Genomic DNA, 25596 nt, shown 5'->3' with positions numbered 1-25596 from the left:
TGTGGTGGTAACTTCATAATGAAGCCCTGGCATCTATCACAAGTCCCTCCCATGAGGACAAGGAGCCAGGACTTCTATCTTGCAGCACTGTATGAGCTTTGCGGATGGCAAAGATGTTCGGGAAGTACTGGCTAGCTGACAGCTTCCACTCCCAGGACACAAAGCCATTCCTTGTCACTGTATTAAAGGGAAGGTGCTTCATCCAGCTGCCATCACTATCTCAATTTTTTAAAAAGATTTATTGCACTATAATTCACATGCCATACAAATTACCCACTCCAAGCAACTGAATGTTTTTAATAAATTCACAGGGTTGTGCAACCATAATATACTTTTAGAATGTTTTCGTTTCCCCCAAAAGAAACACCATACTTCCTAGCATCCACTTTCCCACAAGATATGGGCCTGCTGCCCTAGGGAACAGCTGCGCTATCTCTGTGGCTTTGCCTACTCTGGGCATTTCCTGTCGATGGAATCATATGCACTGTGATATGCATCATATGGCTCCTGTCACTAGGCATAATTACTCTGAGTAATTTGAGTGAAGTCCAGACTTAATGTTTCTTCTGTCCTTTTTCTTGTTGGTATCATATCTAAGAAGTCGCTGCTTAACTCAGGGTTACAAAGATTTACTACTATGTTTTCTTTTTTGTTTTTGTTTTTGTTCTTTTTCAAAATTGGTTTGGCTCTTCCTGAGATTCCTTATGAATTTTAGGATGGGGGTTTGAATGTTTTTATTAGTGCACTATAGTTATACATCATATTGGGGTTCATTTTGTCATAATCATATATGCATGGAATATATTTTACTTCAATCCCCTCTACTTTCTTTTTCCCCTCTCTATTTCTTTCCCATTTTCCTTCCTCTACTCTTCTGGTTTTCCTTCTATTGATTTATAGTCCTTTAAAAAATTGTTACTTGGTAGATATACATAAAGGTGAAGTTCACTGTGGTATATTCCTGGATGTACAGAGCATAATTTGATCAATTTCATTCCACCATTGTTCCCTTTCTCTGTCCCTCACCCCCTCAATCCCTTTCCTCTACTCCACTAATATCTCTTCCATTTTCATGAGATTCCCCCATCTGTTTTTGTTTCCTTATTTTGGTCTAGCTTTCCCATAAGAGAGAAAACATTTGGCCCTTAACCTTCTGTGTCTGGTCATTTCACTTAATATGATATTTTTCAGTTCTGTCCATTACCAACAAATGACATAATTTCATTCTTCTTTACGATTAAAACTCCCTTGTGTATACACACCACATTTTCTTTATCCATTCATCTGTTGATAGGTACTTGGGCTGGTTGCATAACTTGGATATTGTGAATTGCACTGCTATAAACATTGCTGTGGCTATGTCACTACACTATGATTTTAGTTCTTCAGGATAAATACCAACAAGAAGGATAGATGGTCATATGTTGGTTCCATTCCCAGTCTTTTGAGGAATCTCCACAATGCTTCCCAAAGTGGTTGTACTAATTTGTAGTCCCACCAACCATGTATAAGTGTACCTTTTCCCCCCACATCCTTGCCAGCATTTATTATCATTTGTATTATTGATGATTGACATTCTGATTGGAGATGAATTCTCAATGTAGTGTTGATTTGCATTTTCCTGATTGGTAGGGATGTCAAACATTTTTTAATATATTTGTTAGCCATTTGTATTTCTTCTTTTGATAAGTTATTTTACCCACTTACTGACTTTTTTTTTGGTATGTTTTGAGTTCTTGATGTGTTCTGGATATTAATTCCCTGTTGGAGAAACAGGTGGCAAAGATCTTCCATTCTGTATACTCTCTTGACATTCTTGTTTCCTTTGCTGTGCAGAAGCTTTTAAGCTTGATGCCATTCCACTTCTTGATTCTTGATTTTATTTCTTGAGTTTTAGGGATCATGTTAAGGAAGCTGGTACCTGCACCAATATATTGGAATGTTGAGTCTATTTTCTTCTAGCAGTTGCAAAGTTTCTGGTCTAATCCTAGATCTTTGATTCATTTCAACTTGACTTTTATGCAAGGTGAAAGATAGGGACCTAGTTTTATTCTTCTACATGTGGATATACAGTTTTCCCAGCACTGTTTGTTAAAAAGGCTGTATTTTCTCCAACATATGTTTTGGCATTATTGCCAAGTATCAGATGACTCTCTATCTGGATTTGTCTAATCCACTGGTCTTCATGCCTGTTTTGATGCCAACACCATGCTCTTTTTGTTGCTACACCTCTGGGGGATAATTTGATATCTGGTATTGTGATGCCTCCAGCATCACTCTTCTGCTCAGGATTTGCTATTCTGTCTTTTATACTTCCCAATGAATTTTAGGATTATTTTTGTTGTTGTTGTTTTTGGTTTTCTTTTAAAATATTTTGTTAGATGTTGATAGGCCTTTATTTTTATTCATTTATTTATATGCGGTGCTGAGAATCAAACCCAGGGCCTCACACACGCTAGGCAAGTGCTCTACCACTGAGTCAAAACTCCAGCCCCATTTTTGGGTTTTTGTTTGTTTGCTTTAGTTCGGTGAAGAATGTCATTAGTATTTTGATAGGGATTGTGCTAAATCTGTGCATTTGGCAAAATGGCCATTTTGACAATATTAATCCTGCCTATCCAAGAACATGGGAGGTCTTTCTGTCTTATAAGGTCTTCAATTTCTTTCTTCAGAGTTCTATAGTTTTCATTGTAAAGGTCTTTCACCTTGGTTAGAATTATACCCAAGGCTTTTTTTTTTAGGTTATCGTGAATGAGATAGTTTTACTGATTTATTTCTCAGCAGATTTATTATTGGAGTATAGGAAAGCAATTGATTTATGTATGTCGATCTTGTATCCTATTTTGCTAAATTTATTTATCAGCTCTAAAAATCTTCTAGTGGAGTTTTTTGGTCTTCTAGGCATAGGGTCATATCATAGGAATACATCTATTTTTCTATTTCTGCAAAGAACATGATTTGGGTTTAATAGGAATTATACTAAATATGTAGATCACTTTGCATAGTGTTGACATTTTAACAATATTGTCTTCCAGTCCACACAGGGTGTCCTTCCATTTACTTGTGTCTTGTTAAATTTCTTTTAACCAAATTTTGTCATTTTCAGTGTACAAATTTTTCTTCTGTACAATCTCCTTGGTTATATTTATTCCTAAGTATTTTGTTCTTTTTGATACTATCATAAATGGAATTTTTTCCTTAAATTTCTTTTAGAATTGTTCTTTCTCGCTTCAATGTAGGTGTTACTTACACTTTCTAAAGTGCTGATTTGCCTGCATCCCAAGTTTCATATGCTGTATTTTGTTTTCATTCATCTAAAATACTTTCTAATTTTCCTTGTGATTTCTTCTTCAACACATTCATTAGTTAGGGGTATCTTAATTTCCATATATTTGTGAATTTCCCAAATTTGCATCAGCCATTGATTTTTAATTTAATTCCATTTTAGCTGGAGAACATAGTTTGTATGCTTTCAATCCTTTTACAGTTTTAGGCTTCTAATAAGGCCGAGTACATGTTCTATTCTGGAGAATGTTGAATATTTTTGTTTGGTGGACCATTCTATAGATGTCTGCTAGGTCTCACTGGTTTATAGTATCGTTCAAGTCTTCTGGATCCTTGTGGATCTTCTGTCTAGCTTTTCTACCAATTAACGAAAATGTGATGTGCCTAATTATTACTGTTAATCTGTTTATTTCTCCTGTCAATTCCACCTATTGTTGCTTTATGGATTGGGGGGTTCTGTTAATACAGCATATATTTATAATGGTTATGTGGTCAGGATGGATCGACATTTTGACCATCGTAAAATGTTTTCCTCTATCTGTACTAAAATTTTATCTTAAAATCTACTTAGGCTGATATTTGTATAGTCACTACAGTTCATACTGTTTTTATGGTATATTTTTCTACCTGTAACTTTTTAACAAGTTTGTATCTTTGAATCTGAAGTGGTTTCTATAAAGACTATATCAAATACTGTTTTTTGTCTTTTTTTTCTGGGTGCTGGGGATTGAACCCAGGGCCTTGTGCTTGTGAGGCAGGCACTCTTACCAACTGAGCTATACCCCCAGCCCCTCAAATATTTTTTTTTAAAACTCCACGCTGATGATCTCTGCCTCAGACTGGATTGTTAAAAGCGTTCACATTTAACATTTTCATTGGTACCTTTGCATTTTGATATCTGCCATTTGATTTTTGTTGTATGGTTCACATATTTGTTGTGTCTGTATTCTTTTGACTTTAGTGAATATTTTTCAGCATGATATTTTAATTCCTTCAATTTTTTTAACTATAATTTATTTTCTTAGTGTTTACTCTGAAACTTAAAATATTCATCTTAACTCATCAGGATCTACTTCATGTTTACACAAACTTAATTCCAGTGAGATATGGAAACTTTACTCCTATATAACTCTGATCTCTTCTTTTGTATCTATTGTGTCTCTCTAGATTACAAACCTATCAGTACGTTGATTTATATAACTTTAATTTTTTAAAGAAGCTGAGAGAGGAGAGGAGAACAGTGTATCTTCAGTTTATTATATTAGCCTTCTTATTTGCCATTTCTGATTATCTTCATTTCCTCCTATGGATTTGAACTTGCACCTGGTAAATTCCGATACAGCCTTGCTCCAAATCACTTTTGTGCTGTTACTGTCTAAAATATTGCATTTCAATTTATCACAGGCCCACCAATGCACCAATATACAGGTTATTTTCTGTAAAACTTCCTAAATAATTAAGGGGAGAAAGAAGAAAAACTATGCAATTGTACCGTTTTTTATAATTACCTGAATAACTACCTTGACTCATGGTTAGAATGTGTCCCCTAGAAGTTCATGTATTGGAACGTAATCTGAAAATTCATATGCTGATTACATTTGTAGGTGGGGACTTCAGGAAGTAATCAGGGTTAGATGAGGTCATACAGGTGGGGCCCCATGATGGGATTAGTGGTTTTACAAGAAACGGAAGAGAGACCTGCCTGTTTCTGCTCTCTGATCACGTGGTGCCTCCACCAGGGCACAGCACAGCTGGCAGGTTAATAGTGGCTTCACCTCCACAGCTGTTACAAATAAATTTCTTTACGTATTACTCAGTCTGTGGCATTCTAGTATAGACCTAGGAAGTGGACTTAAAGAACTATTTATCCCTGTTTATCCATGTGGATTTGAATCATTACTGTCTGTTGTGTCTTGTGTTCAGCCTGAAGAATTTCTTTCAGTTTTTCTTGGAAGGCAGATCTGCTAACAACAAATTCTTCCCACTTTTGCGTTTCTGGGAATGCCTTAATTTACTTTCTCCTCTCCTTCTTTTTCTTCCATTATATATGATGTTCCACTTACTGGTTTTTTCTTCATTTTTTTCCCTCTGATCTTCAGATTGCATAATCTTTACTGATCTGTATTCAAGTTTACTAATTCTTTGGTCAACTCAAATGTATTGTAGAGAATCTGTCATTTTGGCTATGTAGTTTTTAATTCCAGAGCTTCCATTTGGTTAATTTTTATATTTTCTATATCATTATCAATATTATATATTTGATGAGACATTGTTTTATCCTCCTGGAGTACTTGTGTGGTTTTCTTTACTTCTCTGAATGTATTTATAATGGCTGCTTTAAAACCTTGGTCTGCCGACACCACCATCAGTGCCCTTTCAAAGGAATTCCTATTACTCGCTTTTATTCCCTCTGTATGGGTCACACTTTCCTATTCATTTACATGTCTTCTTTTTTTGTTTTTTCTTGTTGAAAAATGGGCATTTCAGATATCATACTGTAGGAACTGATACTCACATGTCCCTTTGGTTGTTGATGTTGTTGTTTGGTTAATTGTTTGTTTAAACGTGGTGCCATTTGCTTGTTTACTCAGGCAAGCAATAAAGAATAAAGCTCAACATGGACTACTTGGAATACTCAAACTTTGCACATTCTAAAGACAGGACTGGCCCTTGACTGTCTTCTGAAAGATCTCCTCTGAGCCACTGAATAGTCTGTGTGAGAAGAGTGTTTTCGTATGCCTGATGCCCTGTGCTATTCTGTATCAGTTTGACCTCTGTGGGCTGAAGTCTGAATAGCTAAGGTCATTCATGCAGGTATTCTTACCTGTGCAACTGACTCCAATAAATTTCTGGGCACCAAGACTCAGGTGAACTTCCTTGGTGGCAACACTTCACATGTGCTATTTGTTTGCACATCATTGCTGGAGAATTCTCCTAGATTCCACTGGGAGAAGGCACCCAGAAGCTTGGATCTGGTTTCTCCTGGACTCCATTTTATGCATATTTTCCTTTTGATGATTTAAATCCATATATTTTCATTGTAATAAACCATATCTGTGAAAAGACAGCTTTTCTGAATCTTGTGAGTCTTAGTGAATTATTCAGCTTGTTGGTGGTCTTGGTGCCCCCAATGCATGAAAACACCAGTTTTCATCGTGATTTCTGTCCGCAGTTTTTGGCAATATACCCTTAAGCACAGAGTTCTTCACTTTCTGTTCCAAATAAAAAGACCACTGCTGCAGAGCTGCAAGGTCTCCAGGCCTGCCTTTCTCCCTGGGAAGACTCCCTGGGCCAGGGCACAGAGCTGTGTGTGTGTGTGTGTGTGTGTGTGTGTGTGCATGTGTTGGGGGAGATTGATTTCCTGAGTGACATCCCTACTTTACCAGCAGGCACTGGTTGGCTGGAAGACCCTGATCTTCTTTACTTGCCCCTCCTGGCATGAAAACTTTGACCTTTGAGGAAGCAGGGGCAAAGAGCAATGGAGACCCCAATATCCCCAGCCTGCTCTACCTGGAGCAGGTTTCTAACCTGTGGTGGGAGCTGAGTGTCCAAGAAGCCCCAGACTTCTCAGCAACACCTGCCAGGAATAAACCTTCTGTAAGAAGGGCATGGGAAATGAGAACCCAGTAGCAGGCCCCTTGTGGGGGTGAAACCAAAGCACCATCCTGAGAGGGAACTTAGTCTTCCTGGTGGCACCTGCTGGTATAGAGTTGCCGGGATGTCCTCACCCAATTTTCTAGGGCAAGGTGGGTATGATGACTTCAGGTTCATCCACCCCTCTGTGAAATGAGTGTGTGCTGTCCGTTCTCCCTGCCACAGCCTGGGCCCTAGGATCCCAGTGTCTATCAACTTCTAAGAGCACTAACTTCTTTTTTTTATTATTTATTCTATTTAGTTGTACATGACAGCAGAATGCATTTTAACTCATTGTACACAAATGGAGTAAAACTTTTCAATTCTCTGGTTGTATGCGATGTAGAATCACACCATTCATGCAATCATACATGTACATAGGGTAATGATGTTTATCTCATTTCACCATCTTCCCCTCTGCCCCCTCCCCTTCCCTCATTTCCCTCTGCACAATCCAAAGTTCCTCCATTCTTCCTTTACCCATCTCCCTGTCCCCCCATTATGTATCAGCATCCACTTATCAGAGAAAACATTTGGCCTTTGGTTTTGGGGGACTGGCTTATCTTACTTAGCATGATATTCTCCAACTCCATCCATTTGCCTGCAGATGCCATAATTTTATTCTTCTTCATGGCTGAGTTATATTCCATTGTGTGTAAATATATGCCATAGTTTCTTTATCTGTTCATCTACTGAAGGGCATCTAGGTTGGTTCCACAAACTAGCTATTGTGAACTGAGTTGCTGTAAACATTGATGTGGCTATGTCACTGTAATGTGCTGATTTTAAGTCCTTTGGCCATAGGTATAACTAGGTCAAATGGTGGTTCCATTCCAAGTTTTCTGGGGAATCTCCATACTACTTTACCGAGTGGGTGTACCACTGCAGTCCCACTAGCAATGTATGAGTGTACCTTTTCCCCCACATCCTCACCAACAAATAGAGTTAATTGTATTCTTGATAATTGCCATTCTGGCAGGAGTGAGACGAAATCTTAGGGTAGTTTTGAGTTGCATTTCTCTTATTACTAGAGATGTTGAACATTTTTTCATATATTTGTTGATTGATTGTATATCTTCTTCTATGAACTGTCTGCTCAGCTCCTTAGCCCATTTATTGATTGGGTTATTTGTAATTTTGGTGTAGTTTTTTGAATTCTTTATAAATTCTAGAGATTAGTAAGAGCACTAATTTCTTTTGTCATTGGTTATCCTGGGGGATGATAGCACAGTCCACCCTTCTACAGCAGGAGTGAGACACAGTGAAAGGGTGGAATATGTGAGCAGTACATTTTCATCCTGTGTCACTGCATTCCTAAGCACCCAGAACAGGGCTTATAGTTTCAACACTTTGGTATAGCTTACAGTTTGCACAGAGATCCTTAGTTTTAGTATAAAATTTCAGGTCCTATTTTATATATACATATACACATATACACACGCGCACTCACACACACACACACACACACACACACACACATACGTATTCTTGCTATATTATTATTTAGCTGAGTAGTATACAGGTGGTCCCTGACTTATGATGGTTTGACTTAACAATTTGTCAACTTTATGATGGTGCAAAAACAATATGTGAACAGTAGACATTGTATTTCAAATTTTGAATTTTGATTTTTTTCCCCAGGCTAGTGATATGTGATACTCTCTCACAATGGCTGGACAGTGGCAGCTAGCTGTAGCTCCCAGTCAGCCCAGTGATCACAAGGAGAAACAAATGGCATTCTACATGTACTAAATTGCTAAGCTAGGTTAGGTGCCTTCAAAGCATTTTCAACTTACAATGAGTTTATAAGAACATAACTTCATCAGATGTGAAGGAACATCTGATTGGGAACATTTTCTCACATCACTAACATTTTACAACATAATTTTATTAACCAATTTTTGTGGCTATAATTCTTTATCATTTCTTTATTATTAAGCATATTTATTGCTTCATAAGATAATTCCACATATATCATCGGATTTCATTCTCCCAGTAACCCTATGAGGTAAGTGGGACAGAGAACATTCCACTTGACAGACGAGAGGACTGAGACCTCTATTCTTCAGGGTAAGTGACCAGTCAAGAATCACTTAGCTAGGAACTGGAAAGGCAAGGATTGGAATGTAGGTGTCCTGACACCCTGGCATCTCTGTCCATCTTTCAAGGCTAACTAAGCTTGCTGTATTTTATTCCTGTGGCCAATGTCCTCCAGTTCACCTCTTGGTCCACACAGCATGGACCCACCATTCTTATGCATTTAAAAATTTTTTTTAGTTGTCAATGGATCTTTTATTTTATTTATTTATATATGGTGGTGAGACTCAAACCCAGGGCCTCCACACATGCCATGCAAGAACTCTACCACTGAGCCAGAACTCCAGCCCCACTAGGCTACTGATAGGGCTTGGGTGGACCTAAGCAAAGGTATTGCTCACATACTCCACTCTCCGAGAGTGTTTCACTCCTGCCTTTGAAGGTAGGACTGTGCCATCAACCCCTAGAATGGCCAATGACAAAAGAAGTTGCTGCTCTTAGAAGTTGATAGACACAGGCCTTGTACCAGGGCCAACACGGGGTGACACACCAGAGGTGCAGACAGGCTGAGCAGGGTCATGCATTTTTCTCACAGTAGCTGTGAAATAGGTGGCTTGAGACTGGTGTTGGCACTTTGCAGAATCACATGTGACTGACAGGTGGAAAGGAAGGGAAGGACGCCTTCTCTAAACCTGACCGTGAAGCTCATAAAATCTGAATGATGTCCATGAAGCTGGCCGTACATTCCAGATGAGAGGACTAAGATCAGGTTAAGTGGTGTGCCCAGGGTGGCGCATCTACTTAACAGTGGAAGGTGAGACTGGCGCTTCTTATGCTCAGCTCTGCTCTGTCCTCTACCTATGATTCTGAATTTTCTACCACCACAGATTCATCACCATCTACATGCACATTAACATCAGACTGTCAACTGTTGTGTGAGAGTCCCTCTAGCAGTCCCCAAATTAGGCCTTGGGATAGGATGGGGGAGCCCAGGAGGCCCTGTGATGCAATATGAAGATATCTCAGTGTAAATGCCTCCTGGAACCCAAAGGCCAAACACGTGTGGCTTTGGTGCCCTGACATGGCCATGGTGATTAACACTGGTAGCCCTGACCAGCAAGCCACTGGGACAAAGCAGTTCTTCCTAAGACCAGCAAAGCTGTCCTGGTGGCAGGCCCAGGACAGTTTGTTCTAGGTCTAGCAGAGTGATGGACCTATGGATTTTGTTCTGGCTGCCAAACCTTCTCTTGCCAAGCCTGGGCTCTGCTCTTGGACTCACAGAGGCCATGATCTTGAGGAGCAGTGACCTTCTGTGCCCACTAAACTGTGCCTCAGGTCTCAGCATAACCCACATTTGATTTCTGTACCCCACCTCTCCACTGCTCGCAGGAAACGTGTCATCTCAGCTTCCCGATATCTCTCTCTATGGTCATCCTGTGTTCCTCTCCTGAGGTTACTGCTGCTTCCAACACACCTCCTCACTGAGCCCCTGCCTTCATGCATCTTGTTCCCATCTTTCTTCCAGGCTCCTTCCAGTTCAGACTTCAGGAGCTAGGGTATTGCCTCATCCATGCAGGCTTCTTGGAAGTTCTATAGGTAAACTGCACCCCTGACATGTGCTTCTTACACTGCTGCATATAGTCTGGTAAACTGTCACTCTCTTTGGCTCCCTGAGTCTCCCCTCTTCCCTCTGTGGGGCTGAGTTTCTCCTCCTCTAGGCTCCACAAGTCTGACCATTTCTTGGTTGTATTCCTGGCTGCAGAGGTGAGGTTGCTGCTGCTGCTGCCCACCTGTCTCTACCACGAGTTCACAGGCTCTTCACAGAGGGCCCAGGCTCCCAACTCCTCTAGGGGTCCAGCCCAGCCCAAAGTCTGCCATGCACAGAATGGGTGCTTGACAAACCCTTAAAAAAAAAAAGTTGTGAAGTTGGAAGGATTTTTCTCTTCCATTATAAAAATAACACCTATAATAACAGCACAGCTATAGATAAAGTTCTTGCCGTGTGCCCTGTGCCTTTTAGACCTTATATATTCCTAAAATGAGCCATGTCTGATGCTTTTCACTTTGCAGATAAAGAAATTGAAGCTCTGGTGGGCTGGGGAGACAGCTCAGTTGGTAGAGTGCTTACGTTGCAAGCACAAGGCCCTGGGTTCAATCCCCAGCACCGCAAACAAACAAACAACAACAACAACAACAAAAAACCTGAAGCTCTGAATAGCTAAGCCACTTGTCCAAACTGCTAGGTGGTGGTGTCTGAATTTGGACCAGGGATTCCAGCCTCCCAGTTTTAGCATAAACCCATATTAACTCTGATGTCTCATTTGAGCTTTATGGAATCCCTAGGACAGGCAAAGTAAGTCATGATACCCTTCACTTCCTATTAGGTGTTTGCAGAAGCTCTGAGAAGGTTAGTGAGCTGTTCTAGCTCAGGGAAGAGTAAGGAATGAAATCCATCAGAAGATTGCAGTTCCCTTGTGCAGTTCTGGGGACACTACTTTGCTTCTTTGTGTGACCTACAGGTGCTGAGCTCTGACCTGCTGCTATGCATTCACCCTGAAGCTTCCCAGTCTACCCCACTGCATTCTCTTGGGCTAGAGACAGCATGGAACAGCCTCACCCAGGTCAAGCAGCATGCCACAGTGCCCAGTAAGGCAAGCCAGGTGGGGCGGCTGCTCTATATAGATGGGCAAAGGAGACACTCCTCAGTCTGAAGGAACCATGCTTGGCTTTGGTTGAGTATTTCTTATACACATTATTTTTTATATGTCTCCCAAAGAGAAGTGCTGGTTCCTTTCTCTGAGAAATCAGAGCAACCTGAGAATGATCCTGCACACATTACTGATCAAACTAGATATGGCCCAGGAATCAGCACAGGCTCCTCCCCAACAGCTGGACCCCACCCCATGGGGCATAATGCTTGTCACCAGCTACAGATGCATTCTGATTATTGTTCTCTCTGCTCTGCATTTCCAGGTCACAGCCCTCCCAGTGCAGGAAAGGCATGTGCTGGCCTCTAGGCACAGAGAAACCAGCTCATCCCAGAGTCAGGAATATCTGTCCTTCTCCATGTGCAAACATTTTTGTAACTCAATAGTAGCCAGTACCCTACACAGCCAAAGTGGGAGAAAACTCATACCCCATATGCCTGTCCCACAGCCTGGGGGAAGGGGAGGGTGGTGGAGGCACCCATCTGGGAGGTGCCTCCTGCTGTGCAGCAGAATAGACCTATGCAGAGGAATCCCATGAACTGTTAACATGGAAACCAGGCTGCCCTGAAGGACCTGAAGCCCGTCTGGCTCGGTCCAGAGACAGGAGCCTCTTCCTCTAATCACCCAAGCCCTACACAGGCACATGCATGATAGAGGACTAGGACAGCCCTAGACATCATCAGAAGGAGTCTCACTGGTAAGCCCACACTGGGGGAGAAGAGTTGATATTAACTCTTGTTCCATTACTTCCTACACAGCTCTGCTCATCTCCTGTGAGTTTCAGTCCTCTCGTCTACAGAGTGAGGTCTCCCTTAAAAGGATGTTTTGACAATAAGGTCACAAGATGAAGACACCTCCCTTCCTGCACACTGTGCCCCTGCTAGGGGATATCACTGCCACACCCTGTTCCAGAACCCCACCAGGCATTGTAATCCATCATGATCCTACTTACAACTGGACCTGGTGCACCACTCAGGGGGAGCCCAGGTGTTCTTCTGCAGAGAGCTATCGGGTAAATCTGGAGAAATATGCATTTAGGAATTTGAGGAACAACTATTTATATGGTGGTTGTGGACCATGAATCAGCTAGGAGGGTCTCAGCATTTGGCTTATAGAAGGCTGCATGGGCATCCAGAATCATAGGCTTAAGGCACATGCCATAAAAGTGGGGAACGTTTCAACATAAGGTTCAGAGCTTTTGCTGAAGTTCAGGCTACTTAACTTTTATACCCAGAAGAGTTCAGGTCACCTATTTAGGGGTACCTTTAGGTCTGTGTATTGGATATGACTTGGTCTCACCTGCACAATGCCTAGAGTCAAACAGGACTCTGAAATTCTGTGTGCTGGAATGAATGAACTGAACTTTTGGGTTCAAGTCAGTATCCTGGGGCAGGGCACAAGAAGGGTAGAGAAGTCTCCCAGAGAAAGGCAGTGGTCTTCAGCTGTCCACCCAGCTACAGATACGAAGCAGCTCTTTGACACCAGTAACAGGTTCAACAGGTCAACAGGTGCTCCCTGAGGTGTCCTGAGAGGTGACCCACCTGCATGAAGAGTTCCAGGGACAAAGCAAACAAACCGCAGGCAAATGGCTCCCTCCTCAACTAGACATACACACAAGCCTGGTCACACAAGTTCGAAGAAGATGTGATATAGTCGAAGAAGATGTGATACAGTGGTTTGGGGGCAAGAGTGGGAGTCTCTATGGGAATACTTGGGGAATCAGATCCTTTCTTCCTGAGGTGCTTGTCCAGCTAACCTTGCAAGTTACCTGAGGATGCCCTGGAAGGGTAGGCTGTTTCAAGAATGGCCAACAGGCTAGACTGACTTGGCCTGGCTGTAAAGGAGTCTCGTGGATGGGATCCAGGACTGGGGCCTCCCCAGGATGTCACACACTGTGTTTTCCAACCATGTGTGCAGTTTGTGACTATCTTGTCTCCTGGATACTAAGTCAATGATAGCTTTTGAGGGGCAAAAAGAAATCACCATGTTAAATATATACCTCAATTACAAATACACCTTGATTTTAAGAACATTAAACTAAATTTTAAAAAGTGTCTTAGACTATAGGATATCCCTGGCTGAAATCCCTGGAGTACCAAAATGATCAGCCAGTATACTGACAGCTCCCTTCATGGCTGAGAAAGAGAAACAATAATTCCTGGTGCTGGTTCTTATGAGCAGGGGGACTCAACCATTGTCCACAGGCTGCATTGGCATCCAGAATTACAGGCAGAAGGCACATACCATAAAAGTGGGGAATGTTTCAACATAAAGGTTCAGAACCTTTGCTGAAGTTCAGGCTACTTAACTTTTATACCCAGAAGAGTTCAGGCCACCTACCTATTCAGGGGCACCTATAGGTCTGTGTCTTGGTTATGACTTGGTCTCACCTGGACAATGCCTAGAGTCAAACAGGACTCTGAAATTCTGTGTGCTGGAATGAATGAACTGAACTTTTAGGTTCAAGTCAGTATCCTGGGGCAGGACACAAGATATTCTGGACTGGACCCAGGCCTTAGGAGTTGCTCTCCTCCAGTTGCTATGAGGACTTGAGATGAGAATAAGCCCCTCGCACTCATATCTGAGCAGACAAACAAGCACATTGTTCAGGCCACAAAGGGCCCAAGGCTCCTGTGTTTTCCACTCTGAACTAAGGTCACTGCCTGGCCACTCACAATGTTAGCCTCAATTCCTTTCAAATGCCTTCTAAAGAAAGATGTTTGCCTGCCTTGCGGGGAGTAGCTCAGTGGCAGAGCGCTTGCCTGCCCTGTGCAAGGCCCTGTTTTTAATCCCCAGTGCTGGAAAAAAAAAAAAAAAAAGCCTGATCACAGAGTTGTTCCTCCTTCCTGAGGTGCAGTCCAGAGCAAAGCCCTTTAAGTCCTCCTTTGCCAGGTCCAAATCTGGTCAAAGTCCTTTCTCACCACCCCATAGAGCTGTCTATAACTTGCCTCTTGAGCATCTCCTGATGGTAAAAATCCCAACCCCAGAGGCAGATTCCTGTGGGTCACTGAGAAGCAGGTGCTGGCCTGGGGAGGCAGAGAGGGAGGACTAGCTCAAGTTGTACAGCCACATGAGACAGGGAGCAGGGCCTCATCCTGTCTTGCCTTAGCTTCCAGGAGCCCAACACCTGAGTTGCATTGACCTGCAGGTACAGAGGTCTCAAGTAACCGCCACCCAGACTGGCACAGTGCCCAGGCCCCACAGCCTTCACACATCAGTCAGAAATGACCCACCACGGGTGATGCACAGACACACCTGGTTTTAGTGATGTCTCATGCCAAATGCCCAGTGGAGGAAGCCAGAACTGCCTCTTCTTGGTTGAAGATGGACTCTCCATTTTGCTGCCCCCTGCTGCCCCCTGACCATCCTGGTTCCTGTGCACATGGCACACAAGAAGCGGGTAAAGAGAGTGAGGGGCCTGATTTGGGAGTAGAAGGGACTCTGAAAGGACTTTGGCCCAGGGATGTCAGGCTAGGTCTTTCAGGGATAAGCCACTTCCCTGGATAGGGATGAGCTGGCTTGATGGAGGTGTGACAGACAGGCAATAAACTGTACATACAGAAGACACAACATGATGGCTTTGACGTGTGTACACCGAGAAATCATCACAGCCATCAAGACAATGATTTTCTTTCTTTCTTTTTTTGCAGTGCTGGTGATTGAACTCAGGGCCAAGTGCATGCAAGGCAAGCATTCTACCAACTGAGCTACATCTTCAGCCCCAAGACAATGAATTTCTACCACCTCTAGTCCTTTATCCTCCTGCCCCTACCTGCCTCTCACCCTGCCTCTGAGGCAATCACTAAGGTGCTTACATCACTACAGGCTTGCACAGATAGTCTAGAACTTTTGCTCACACAGCATAATCAAATAGCTTGTCTGCTCCTCTCACTTGGCCTGACTCCCTAGAGGTCCATCCAGGTCAGCGAGAGTAACTGCACTCATTCCTTCCTGTCACTGAACAGGCATATGAATGTACCACCCTCTGAGTTGTTTTGGGGTTTTCTCGTAAGATTTAATCTCCACCCTGAGGAAAATCCCAACCCACAAGACCACGGCTTCTCTCACTGGCTGCACTTTGGGGCTCTGGGGTGGGTGGGTGTCCTGCCAGTCAAAGCAGGGCTGTGGAAAACACCTCTGTAGTTATGCCAATGTGGGTGGCACCTCACTGGCCAAGCTCCAGAGATAGGTTTTCATTCAGCTCCACTGACTCTAGACAAAACATTTGTTTTGGGGAAAGAAAAAACAGAAATGGGGTGAGATAGTGCAAGGAGATAGCTAATGGTTGCTGGGTGCTCTCCCTGAGCACTGCAGTTTACATAGTACCGTTATAGTTTGATATGAGGTATCCTCAGAAACTCCTATGTTAAGGCAGGGATGTTTGGAAGTGAAATGACTGGACTGTGACAGCCGTGACCTAGTAAGTCCAGGCTCATCTGAATGGACTAATTGGGAGATAACTGTAGGAGGGAGCGGAGTGGCTGGAAGATGTGGGTCACTGGGGGTGTGCCCTGAAAGGGTTTATCTTCCTTGTAGCTCCTTCCCTTCCTCCCTCTCGGCTTCTTGGCTGTCATGAGGTGAGCGATACTCCTCCACCATGCCCTTCCACCATGATCTGCCTCATTTGGGGGCCTAGAGCAATGGAGTTGGTCCACCATGGATTAACCTCTGAAACCACGAGCCAAAATAAATTATTCTCCTCTAAGTTTGCTATTTGTGGTATTTTGGTCACAGTAATGAGGAAGCTAACACACTTTCTCTTGGTTTTATTATCTCATTTAACATCCACATACCCCTGAGGGTAGAGGGGCTAAATGAAGGCACCACAGAGTGCAGAGGTCCATGGGAGAGCAGGGCTCCCAAGTGGCTGTCACCAATACACAGAGACCTCGGGAGGGCAGCTTCCAGACCCAGGCCTTGTTCCAAGGGACGACCTCTCAAGTTCAGGAAAGCTGTACTTCATAGGCCACAAGCCTATTTGGTACAAACATGGCTGATGCCCAAGGCATTTCAAGCTGGTGACCATGGAACAGTGTCCACAGGGGTATTTGCATCTAGCCACCAAGACTGTATCCCAAGGCAAGGAAACGAGTGTTCCTTTTATTCCATTGTAATTGTTCCTTTTATACCATTCTTATTTACACCAGTTGTTTTACTATATGGTTGATTTTTAAATTATGTAATCTATACACAAAAGCAAAAATATGTTTATATGTAAGTTCTGAATCAAGAATAAAATGAACACCCATGAATCTACCTCCCAATGTTAAGTATGGCTAAGTTCTGAAAAAAGTACACAAATTGGTTATTGAGCACCAGGGAAACAGTTTTCCTCTGGGGTGGGATTTTTCCTACAATAGCATATGGGGTTTGATACAGCTTGCTCTTGTATTATTGTTTATACCACATCATGTATGACAGTAAGATGGAAAAGCTGGGCACTTGGGGAAAGTGGAAACTGGAAGGTGTAGTTACAGAGACTTCTGAAAACAGGAAGTAGAAATATCAGTAACTTGACTCTTAATAAAGGGACATTTAAATGTGTGTATGATACATTTAATTTAATTTAATTGGCTGAGAGACAATTCTAATTCAGAGTCCTCCTGTAACCAAAAAAAGTGAGCCTCAAAGATGGCATTGTGAAGGGGCTGAAAGAGGGAAGGAGGCAGCAGGGGAGCTTCCCTGGAGAAGGTTTACCTGTGTCCGAAGAAGAAGAAACAGGGCCCAGGAAACCAGGGGACTGGTACAGTGCAGAGGCCCCTCGGCAGGCCTGTGAGAGGGGATCCCCCATGATCTGTGACACACAAATTACCAGATGAGGGCTTTCAGAGCCTCACAGGGAGCACCACCCCATCCCTAGGTTCCAGGAGCCAGGCATATAGCCAGAATGGGCAGCAAACATGAAAACCTCACAAACTTACGACAGGAGGGGAGAGAGGACCTGCTTCAGAGTAGAAGTCACACAGAGCTCCCGAAAGAGCACTTCCGAGCCAGGGAGGTGGTCTACACAGCAGGAGAAACCAGTGCAACACTCAGGGCCAGCAACTGGTAGAAGAGACCAGGAGCAAATTTAGGGGGTTCCAGAACCTCCCAGGGTCACAAACAGGAGCTGGTTGGTCCACAAAGACCTGAGTCTGCAGCAAGCAGCAGGGACTATTGAGGTCACAGGGTTACAGCCAAGGGGAGATCAGCAGCAGTGCAGAGCTCAGTTCAATCTTGCAAGGATTTCAGGAATTCACGTATTTAGAACCGTCCATCCCAAATGGCCTGGTCAGGTGCTCTGCATTAAGGGGCCCCCTCAAGGATCTGGCCTGGCCAGTCACAGGCTCAGGGCACATTTCCCAGAGTCAAATCCTGGCCCTGCCTTTACAAAGCCTACAGCCCAGAGGGAGGAAAATGACCTTCAAGAGACAGAGTTGCGGCCTAGCTGACAGGTGGTGCCTGAGTAAAGTACACTGAATGGATGGACAATGTGGCCAGGTCAGGGAAGACCCCAAGTTGGCAGAGGGAGCAGAGGGTGAGTCTGCTGCCAAAACACAGGTAGATGCTGGGCCCAAGACTGGAGGCCTGTGAGTGGTAGGGTGCCCTGGAGCCTATAAGCAGCAAAATGGCCAAGGATGGCAGAATTCAGGTTGGCAGAAGATGAGCCCCTGAACAGTGTAGAGCCCTTGGCAGGCAGCTGGCTCCCATGCCCTGTTACCCAGGGAGTCCAGCCTCTATAGAATTTCAGTACATGTTCCTGTGCCAACCTTCACCCAGAGGTGTTGAAACATGTAGGTGGCCCCCCTGACAAATATCCCAGGATCCTGGGGTTTAGACCCCCTTCCCTGCCACAAGGCCAAGAGGCAGAGTAAGTCCTGGAGGAACTTTTCGTTCATTGCATGCTGTGTGTAGCCATTTGCTGCTCTGCTGTCCAGCATATGAATAGCTGTCCCAAACAGGGGAAGAGGGGACCCCAAAACTGAGAATCTGGGCCTCACCCATTTTAGAAAGAAGGTTCTACCCTCTGGAAGTTCAGCCAAGATCCAGTCAGGACTATGGTTAAAGAGGGAACCGGAGAGTGTTGTCAGGAGGGGCAGGAGAGCCCCATGTCTAGGGACAGCCCCACAGGAACATCTGGAACAACAGGTTCAACTCTGCTTCACCCCTCTTAACCTCTGCCCAAGTTGGGGACCTGTGAGCTCCCCAACACCCTGCCAAGACAGTTAATTTTTTTTCCACTTAACTGGAGCCCATTTCTGTCTTTTGCAACCAAGATCCTTTACTAGTGAAGAAACAGTACCAAGATGATTACAGATAACAGATTCACAGGAAAGGGTGGAGCAGGTTGGTTATCTCACCTGGTTGAAGCCAAAGGCAGTGAAAATATATTGAATGTTGAGAAATGGAGCTCTGGCATCTCATTGCATGTATGCATGGCAAGCTCCTAATTAAATCATCAACCACGGTCAAACTAGGTGTTTAAAAAGACAAATGAGTCTTGTTACAAAACCCAAATGAAAGGCATGAGGAATTCATAGGCTATGGGGTGAGCTCATTGCTTCTAAGTGCCTCTGATCAATGAAAGAGAAAAAACAGAACTCAGTACCTGAATACTGGCTCAGGGGCTCTCTATGATCATACATAAAGTGCCTCTTCTTTCCTGCAGGCCCAGGCCTGATAGATCCCTGAACCAAAAGTAGTCTGAGTTCAACAGACTATGGATTGGAGAACCTCAAGCCAGATGGATGGATTGTTACCCTAATCCCTGAGGAAAAGTCAGGGCATTGCTTGGGAAAGAGCAGAATACCCCACCTTGGGATGTATTAGAAGATTCACAATCTCACTGAGAGCCTCTCTCTGAGAAATTTAAGAGCCTATTATCAGTTCCCCGCATGTCACCCTGTAAAGTGAGGTTGGTTCTCCTGGTGCCCACCCTGCTCCACAGCCTCAGCATGGCTGTGAGAACCATATGCAAGTGAAACCACCAAAGAAATGGCTCACACTTAAGAAAATTAGGACAGTGCCAGTCCTGTGCAAATGGGATCCTGAAAGGGCCTGATCAAGAAGGGAAGGACATCTCTCCAGGTCAAGATAAAAGGCTGGTAGGGGACATCCACCCATTCTGGAGTCAACAGTCAGGATGCATCATAGCCAGTGATCAGCCAATTGATTGAAACCTCCGCTTGAGAGTGGTCTCATGAAAGGAAACCAAAAAGGCAATGTTTCCTAAAAGGAATCCAAATATTTAAAGTGATATAATATTGACATAGAGTGATCAAAAAGCAACCTGTTCACCATCCCCTAATTATGTTCCCAGGAGAGTCAAAAAGTTATGACTAATGGGCTGAAAAATTCTTTTGTGAGGAGAATGTCAACATCATGGAAAACTGCTGCACATGTCCTTTTCTTTCAGCTAGAGATGGTGATGGAAGACCCATCCATCAGTGGGAATTCTACATGTGGGTATGTGGAGCTGGCGTGACAGAAGATGAGAGTCAGTATTCAAATGCCAGAGGCTAGAGAGGTACCAGAATGTTCTGATACCGGGGTGCTTTAGTATTGGGGAAACACTCATAAGACCACTAAAAATGATGGGCAATACCAATGGAGTCCTATTTGATATTAGTAACACTGATAAAAATATTTTTAATAAAAAATTTTAAACTATTCTTGCAGACAGTCTCCATAATGGCTTAAAATAATGCCTGGCACACAGTAGGTGTTCAATTAATATTTGTTGAATGAACTCCATTGCTTTGCCCAATTTAGAAGACTTGACTCAATGGACTGAAAGCTCCTTGAATAAAGAGGAGGGTGGCACTAGGGTTTGGATCTGGAAATATCCCCCACATGTCCATGTGTTAAAAGCACAGTTCCCAACTTGGTATTATTGGAAGGTGGTGGAAACTTTAGGGATTGGGGTCAAGGTTTTAGGTCACTGGGGGTGTGCTCTTGGTGGAGACTGTGGAAACCAGGTCTCTTTCTCTTTCTCTCTCTTTTACATCCCAATCATGAAGTAAGCAGCTCTGCTCCACCAGATGCCTCCACCATGATGTGCTGCCTCAGGACAGGACCAAAATCAACGGGGCCCACAAGCCCCAGAGTGAAACTCTGAAACCATGAAACTTCTCTTTTCGTAAGTTGCTTATCTCAGGTATTTTGTTACAATAATACAATGCCACCAGCCACCTGCAATGACATCATAGGCATATACTCTGAATCTTTCAAAGGCTCCGGTAGGGAGAAGTACCTAGACCTTTAAGAAACTATTGGACACTGGCTCTGAGCTAACATTAATTCCTAGAGGCCCAGGTGTCACTAGTTTTCCACCAGGAGTGAAAGCTTACTGGAGGTGGTAACATGTCAGATCATAAATGGAATTGTGCCCTGCATCCACATCATGGGAGCCAACTAAAATTCCAAACTTACTGTACAGTAATTTTCCCAGTTGTTGAGTGTACAAATGAGAAAAACATGCTCAATAACTGACATAAATTCTACCCTGATTCCCTAATCCATAACGTGGATACTTCTGCGGTAGGAAAGGCAAACTGGAAGTTTTCTTAACACCCTCTCTGCTCCCAAATAGTGACTTATTAGTAATACTTCATCTGTGGTGATTCAGAAATTGCCACCAACCTAGGAAGTGGTTCTCTGCTGCACTCTATTTAACTTGCCACTTGGGCTTGTGTTGAAGAAAGTCAGTGGACTGTCCTAGGTTCAGTTAGAGATTATCTCATCACTTGTGTGACCTCCTTACTGGAACAAACTTGCTATAACCCTTGGCACTAGAAAAGCTATTGATTTGGTGAAGACTGCATGGATATGCCTCTGTGTGTGTGTGTGTGTGTGTGCGTGTGTGTGTGTGTGTGTTTCCTGCCCCATTTTCAGGACTCAAAAGAAAAAGGTTGCTCTCTTATAACAGGTACCACAAAAAACCTTTACTACCTGGCTTTAGCTCACTGATTCTGTGACATCATTTGGGCCAGCAGAGACCTTGACCTATCTATTCCAAAGGATCTCAGGCTGGTCCACTGATCTATAAGTCTTAAAGGAAAGTAAGTAGCAAGATATCCAAATGTTCATACACAGGGGTATCAGACCTGGGACAAATTCAATGGAAATAAAGAAATCTTCTCCTTCAGTGAAGGCTCCAGGCAAGTAGAAGGTATTCAGGTGCCTGGAACACTTTGATATATCCCACTGAAAGTGGAAGTCATGCAGGGATGTGACCACAGTGTCAGGTAAGCCTCTGGAGTTTTGAGACACATTTCCTTCTTGAGTGTGATGCTCCAGCTTATTTTGGGTGACTCCAAAGGCAGTTTGTTTTGTGTGGGGCCCATGGCAATTGTGGGTTCTTTGTCTGGTCCACCTGTACTGGGAGGGACTCTCTCACATGTCTGTCATGCCCTAAGGATCCCAGTGTCTGATGTGCCCACAGCAGATACGATGCTGTACAGAATCTGAAAGTTCCAGCAGAAATCACACTGGAGGGTTTGTTGTTTGAAACACCTCACGGACACTCTGAGAGAGAGTTGTAGTCATTCCAGGGAGAAGTAGTCACTATAGGTGCCCAACATCAGGTGGTCCCTACATGATCAGATCAGGAGGCCCTAGAAAGTGACAGGAACAGGTGGTCCCCTTCATCTCCCAGCTTATGCATCTGAGGAAGCACAAATATGGTGGCTCTGCAAGATATACCTGCACAGCCAGAAGTGGACTGCTGTGGCACTCAGCTCTTCCCAAAGGAGATCATCCCCTGGATGTAGATGGATGGAGTGGTTAGGGACATAATATGCAGAAGGACCTCTCAGAACAGGTGGAGAAGGTGAGAACAGCATGTATACAGGAATGGCATCCCAACCCCCACCCCCAGAACTATGCAGTCCAGGGATGGACAAGGTGGCTGACTCCGGGATGTTCAGTAGACTCCCCAGAGCCACATTCTTTCTGCTCCATGATCTCAAATGCTGCACCACTGCCTTCTCATATTTAAGTCCTGCTGCCCCCACTGCTGTGAATGAAAAAGAACCCCAGTCCTGGGTTCACCCTTTATAAACATAATGATGTTGTGTAATAAGATGTTCACCTGAAAGATGTGGAATGATTGGCCACATTTTTCAAATGGCAAAATAAACACTGAAGTAGTTAAATGACTGTTCCAAGATTGTACAGTGCATCAGTGACAGAAACGGAATTTTCAAGGTGGTCTGTGAGCTTGGAGTCAAGGCTCGGACACAACCCCGCATCTCCTGCGATATCAAGAACAAGTTCCTAAGCCACCTTCTCTGCTCTCTCTCCCCTCCCAACGTTTGAATACATACAATTATCCCTGGGGGTGAGAGCTGATTCACTAGCTGCCCTTCCAGCCCAGCTGCAAGAGGCAGAGGGCAGGACTTCTGCAAATCCAGTCCTGGGTCACCTGGCTTCTTGCTGTTTTCCCCAGAGCTCAGGACCAGAAAACTCTGTGCAACTCTAGGGCTTCCTCCCTCGGGGCCTGTTCTGATGGGATCTGGCAGGACTCCCCTGCCTGTTCACACAGCTGGTCCAGCCTTCTGCCCATCCCCACCCTCCCAAGTTCTCACCTGGGGAGGTGGAGCTTCATAATGTGCAGCTAGCCACCCCTCTGCTAGTGCCCTGCAGCCCACTGCCCACCCTGAGGTCCCTGTGAGGGCGGGTGAGGTAAATGCGTGCCAGTCCAGTGATTCCCCACCGCCTGGGGCGGGATCGCTGGGCACTGGAGTCTAACAGCCCCACTCCCGGGGTTTCCATTACCTTTCCCCGCTAAGACACTCATTCCTCAAAATGGTGCCCCAACCCCGACTCTCCCTTGGGTACTTTTAGCCCAGGTCATAATAACAATAGCAACCACTTCCTGGGCATCTCGTGGGCCAGGCACCCGCCGCCTTTCTGGAGCCGGCGGTTCTGCGTGAGTCGCCCAGGCCGCGAGGGCCTTGAGCGAACCCGGGCTGCGAGGGCGCGGGGGAGGCGGGCCGGGGCCCCTGCCGTAGCGAGGCTCGCCCCTGCAGCCGTCAAACCAACTTCCGACCGGATAACTTCATACCCAAGGTCCTGGCGGCCACACTCCAGCAGGACGCCGGACCTACGCTTCTGAAAGTTGGGGACTGGGATCGCCACCGGTCCCTCCCACCTCAGCCGGTGCCTAGCGCACCGCTCGGGGCGCAGCGGTGCGCACACCGGCTCGCCTTCTCCCCAAGCTCTGCCAGGTCCCGGGACGGGATTCTCACCTTGAAGAAGCTCCGAAGGAAGTGCACTACGTTGAGCATGGTGGCCGCAGGGGCGCCTGAGACCACCCGGAGCACCAGGAGCCGTGCGGCCGAGCCCCAGCTTGGGGAACGCCACCTCGCGCCCCGCCCTCCGCCCCACGGCCCGCCCCAGACCGCCAAGATGCCCCGCCTCCCGAACCCCGCCACTTACAGCAAGTGCGAGTCCCCAAGGGCGCGTCCCAGCAGACACACACCGGAGCTGTCCACCGACATGGCCCAGGAGTCCGGGGCAATGCGCCCGCTCCCATTCCCGATGTATGCCCGGACTGGGAACCTCGGAGTGTCTTCTGAAAGAGCAGGTGAATAGGCGCTTTCCACTTCCACACAGAAATGACACATGAGCGCGCGAGCATCTCCACCCTCAGACTCCCTTGGCAGGTCCGCTGCACCCGAGACCTGTAATTCAGTGTCTCCTGATGGGAGGGGCGCCCTCCCTCTTTTTACTGACGAAGAGTTTTGTTTGTCAAGCTTGAACTTCAGAGGTCAGTCTGCCCATTTTCATTTACTAGTTGAGGAAATAGAGGCCCCAAAAGGTTGGCGCCTCATAGGCACCTCACAAGAGTTAAGTCCCAGCACCCTTGTCAGCATTCGTACATCTAGTGGGGGGAAATGGGGACTAGACTACCTACAAACTAATTCTTGGCCTAGAGCACCCTCTTGCTCCCCTCCATTCCTTTCCGGATGTGTTCTGGAACCTACAGTGAGTGGAGGATGGTCATTCTGGAAAGATAGAGCAACTTTCTACTAAGGGGTTAAAAGAAAGTCCTGGTTATTAAGTGCTGAGTTTAAGGAGATGGGGCCTTCCCAGGCACACACTCTGGGTGGTCTGTAGAGCCATGCTATTTTTATGAGGAAAAAAAAAAAGCTTTAATTTTAATTTATTTTAACATTGAAAATCCTAAGTTCAATAATAGTACTAATAATGAATCCAGCTTGAATTATGTTCATCTTTATATAAATGCAGTTGTAAAATATGCCTTTAATTATTTTATTTTTATGCACGAAGGGATCAGGAATATACAGTGCCAAGAGCTTATTTGCCTCATACCTTACTGAAGGGGATCTGGGGTCCCATGAGAGGTCCCATGGGAGCTGAGCATCTGCCCATACTGGCTTTGCTTACCCCTGCTCAAACATGCACCCCTCACCCAAGTCAGGTCCCCACTGAATGATGTTCCTGGTCAGCAATACATGTCCAGGATTGCCTAGTCGAGCATGTTCCCCTCCCCCCACACACCCAACAGCCTCTGCTTCTTCCCAGGGCCTTGGAGCAGCCAGGCCAGGTTGGGAAGCAGGGGAGGTAGATGCCTAGGGTTCTGTGAGCCAAGAAGGTACCGTGAGATCATTGGAAAATCCTGCATCCATCACCTCCCTGTCACTCTGATCCATGATCTTACTAGAAGCACATCCTTGAGGCACAAGACAGTGGGAGCAATAATGCAGTATTTACTTGTGGACTCCTGATTGGGCCACACTCCACTTGCACTGTTTTGGTCACCAGCCCTAAATTTACTGCATCTTTAACATGGAGAAGAACGCTGCCTGATTCAGTCTCTGTAGAGACCCACTGGGAAATTACACCTCATAGTCACCTCACAAGAGTTAAGTCCCTCTTATTGGAAGGTGGAAAGTTCTAACCTACACCAGGAGAAGGGGAAGGGGCC

General features: G+C 44.8%; 1 protein-coding gene across 1 annotated transcript in view; it reads right to left on the bottom strand.

Moving 5' to 3' along the window:
- The window catches only part of LOC306658012 (uncharacterized protein), a gene marked incomplete at its 3' end in the record, with an annotated part of 82215 nt that extends 58193 nt beyond the window's left edge, over positions 1-24022 (bottom strand). The window contains exon 1 of the mRNA XM_079134649.1: positions 23894-24022. Coding sequence (XP_078990775.1) covers positions 23894-23932 — 39 coding nt within the window. The 5' untranslated portion in view covers positions 23933-24022. The remainder of the gene's footprint in view (positions 1-23893) is intronic.
- Positions 24023-25596: the final 1574 nt, after the last annotated feature.

This window comes from Sciurus vulgaris (genome assembly GCF_902686455.1).
Source record: "Sciurus vulgaris genome assembly, chromosome: 3".
Lineage (NCBI taxonomy): Eukaryota > Metazoa > Chordata > Mammalia > Rodentia > Sciuridae > Sciurus > Sciurus vulgaris.
The sequence above is the reverse complement of the archived record's forward strand: the minus strand, read 5'-3'. Positions and strand labels throughout refer to the sequence as shown.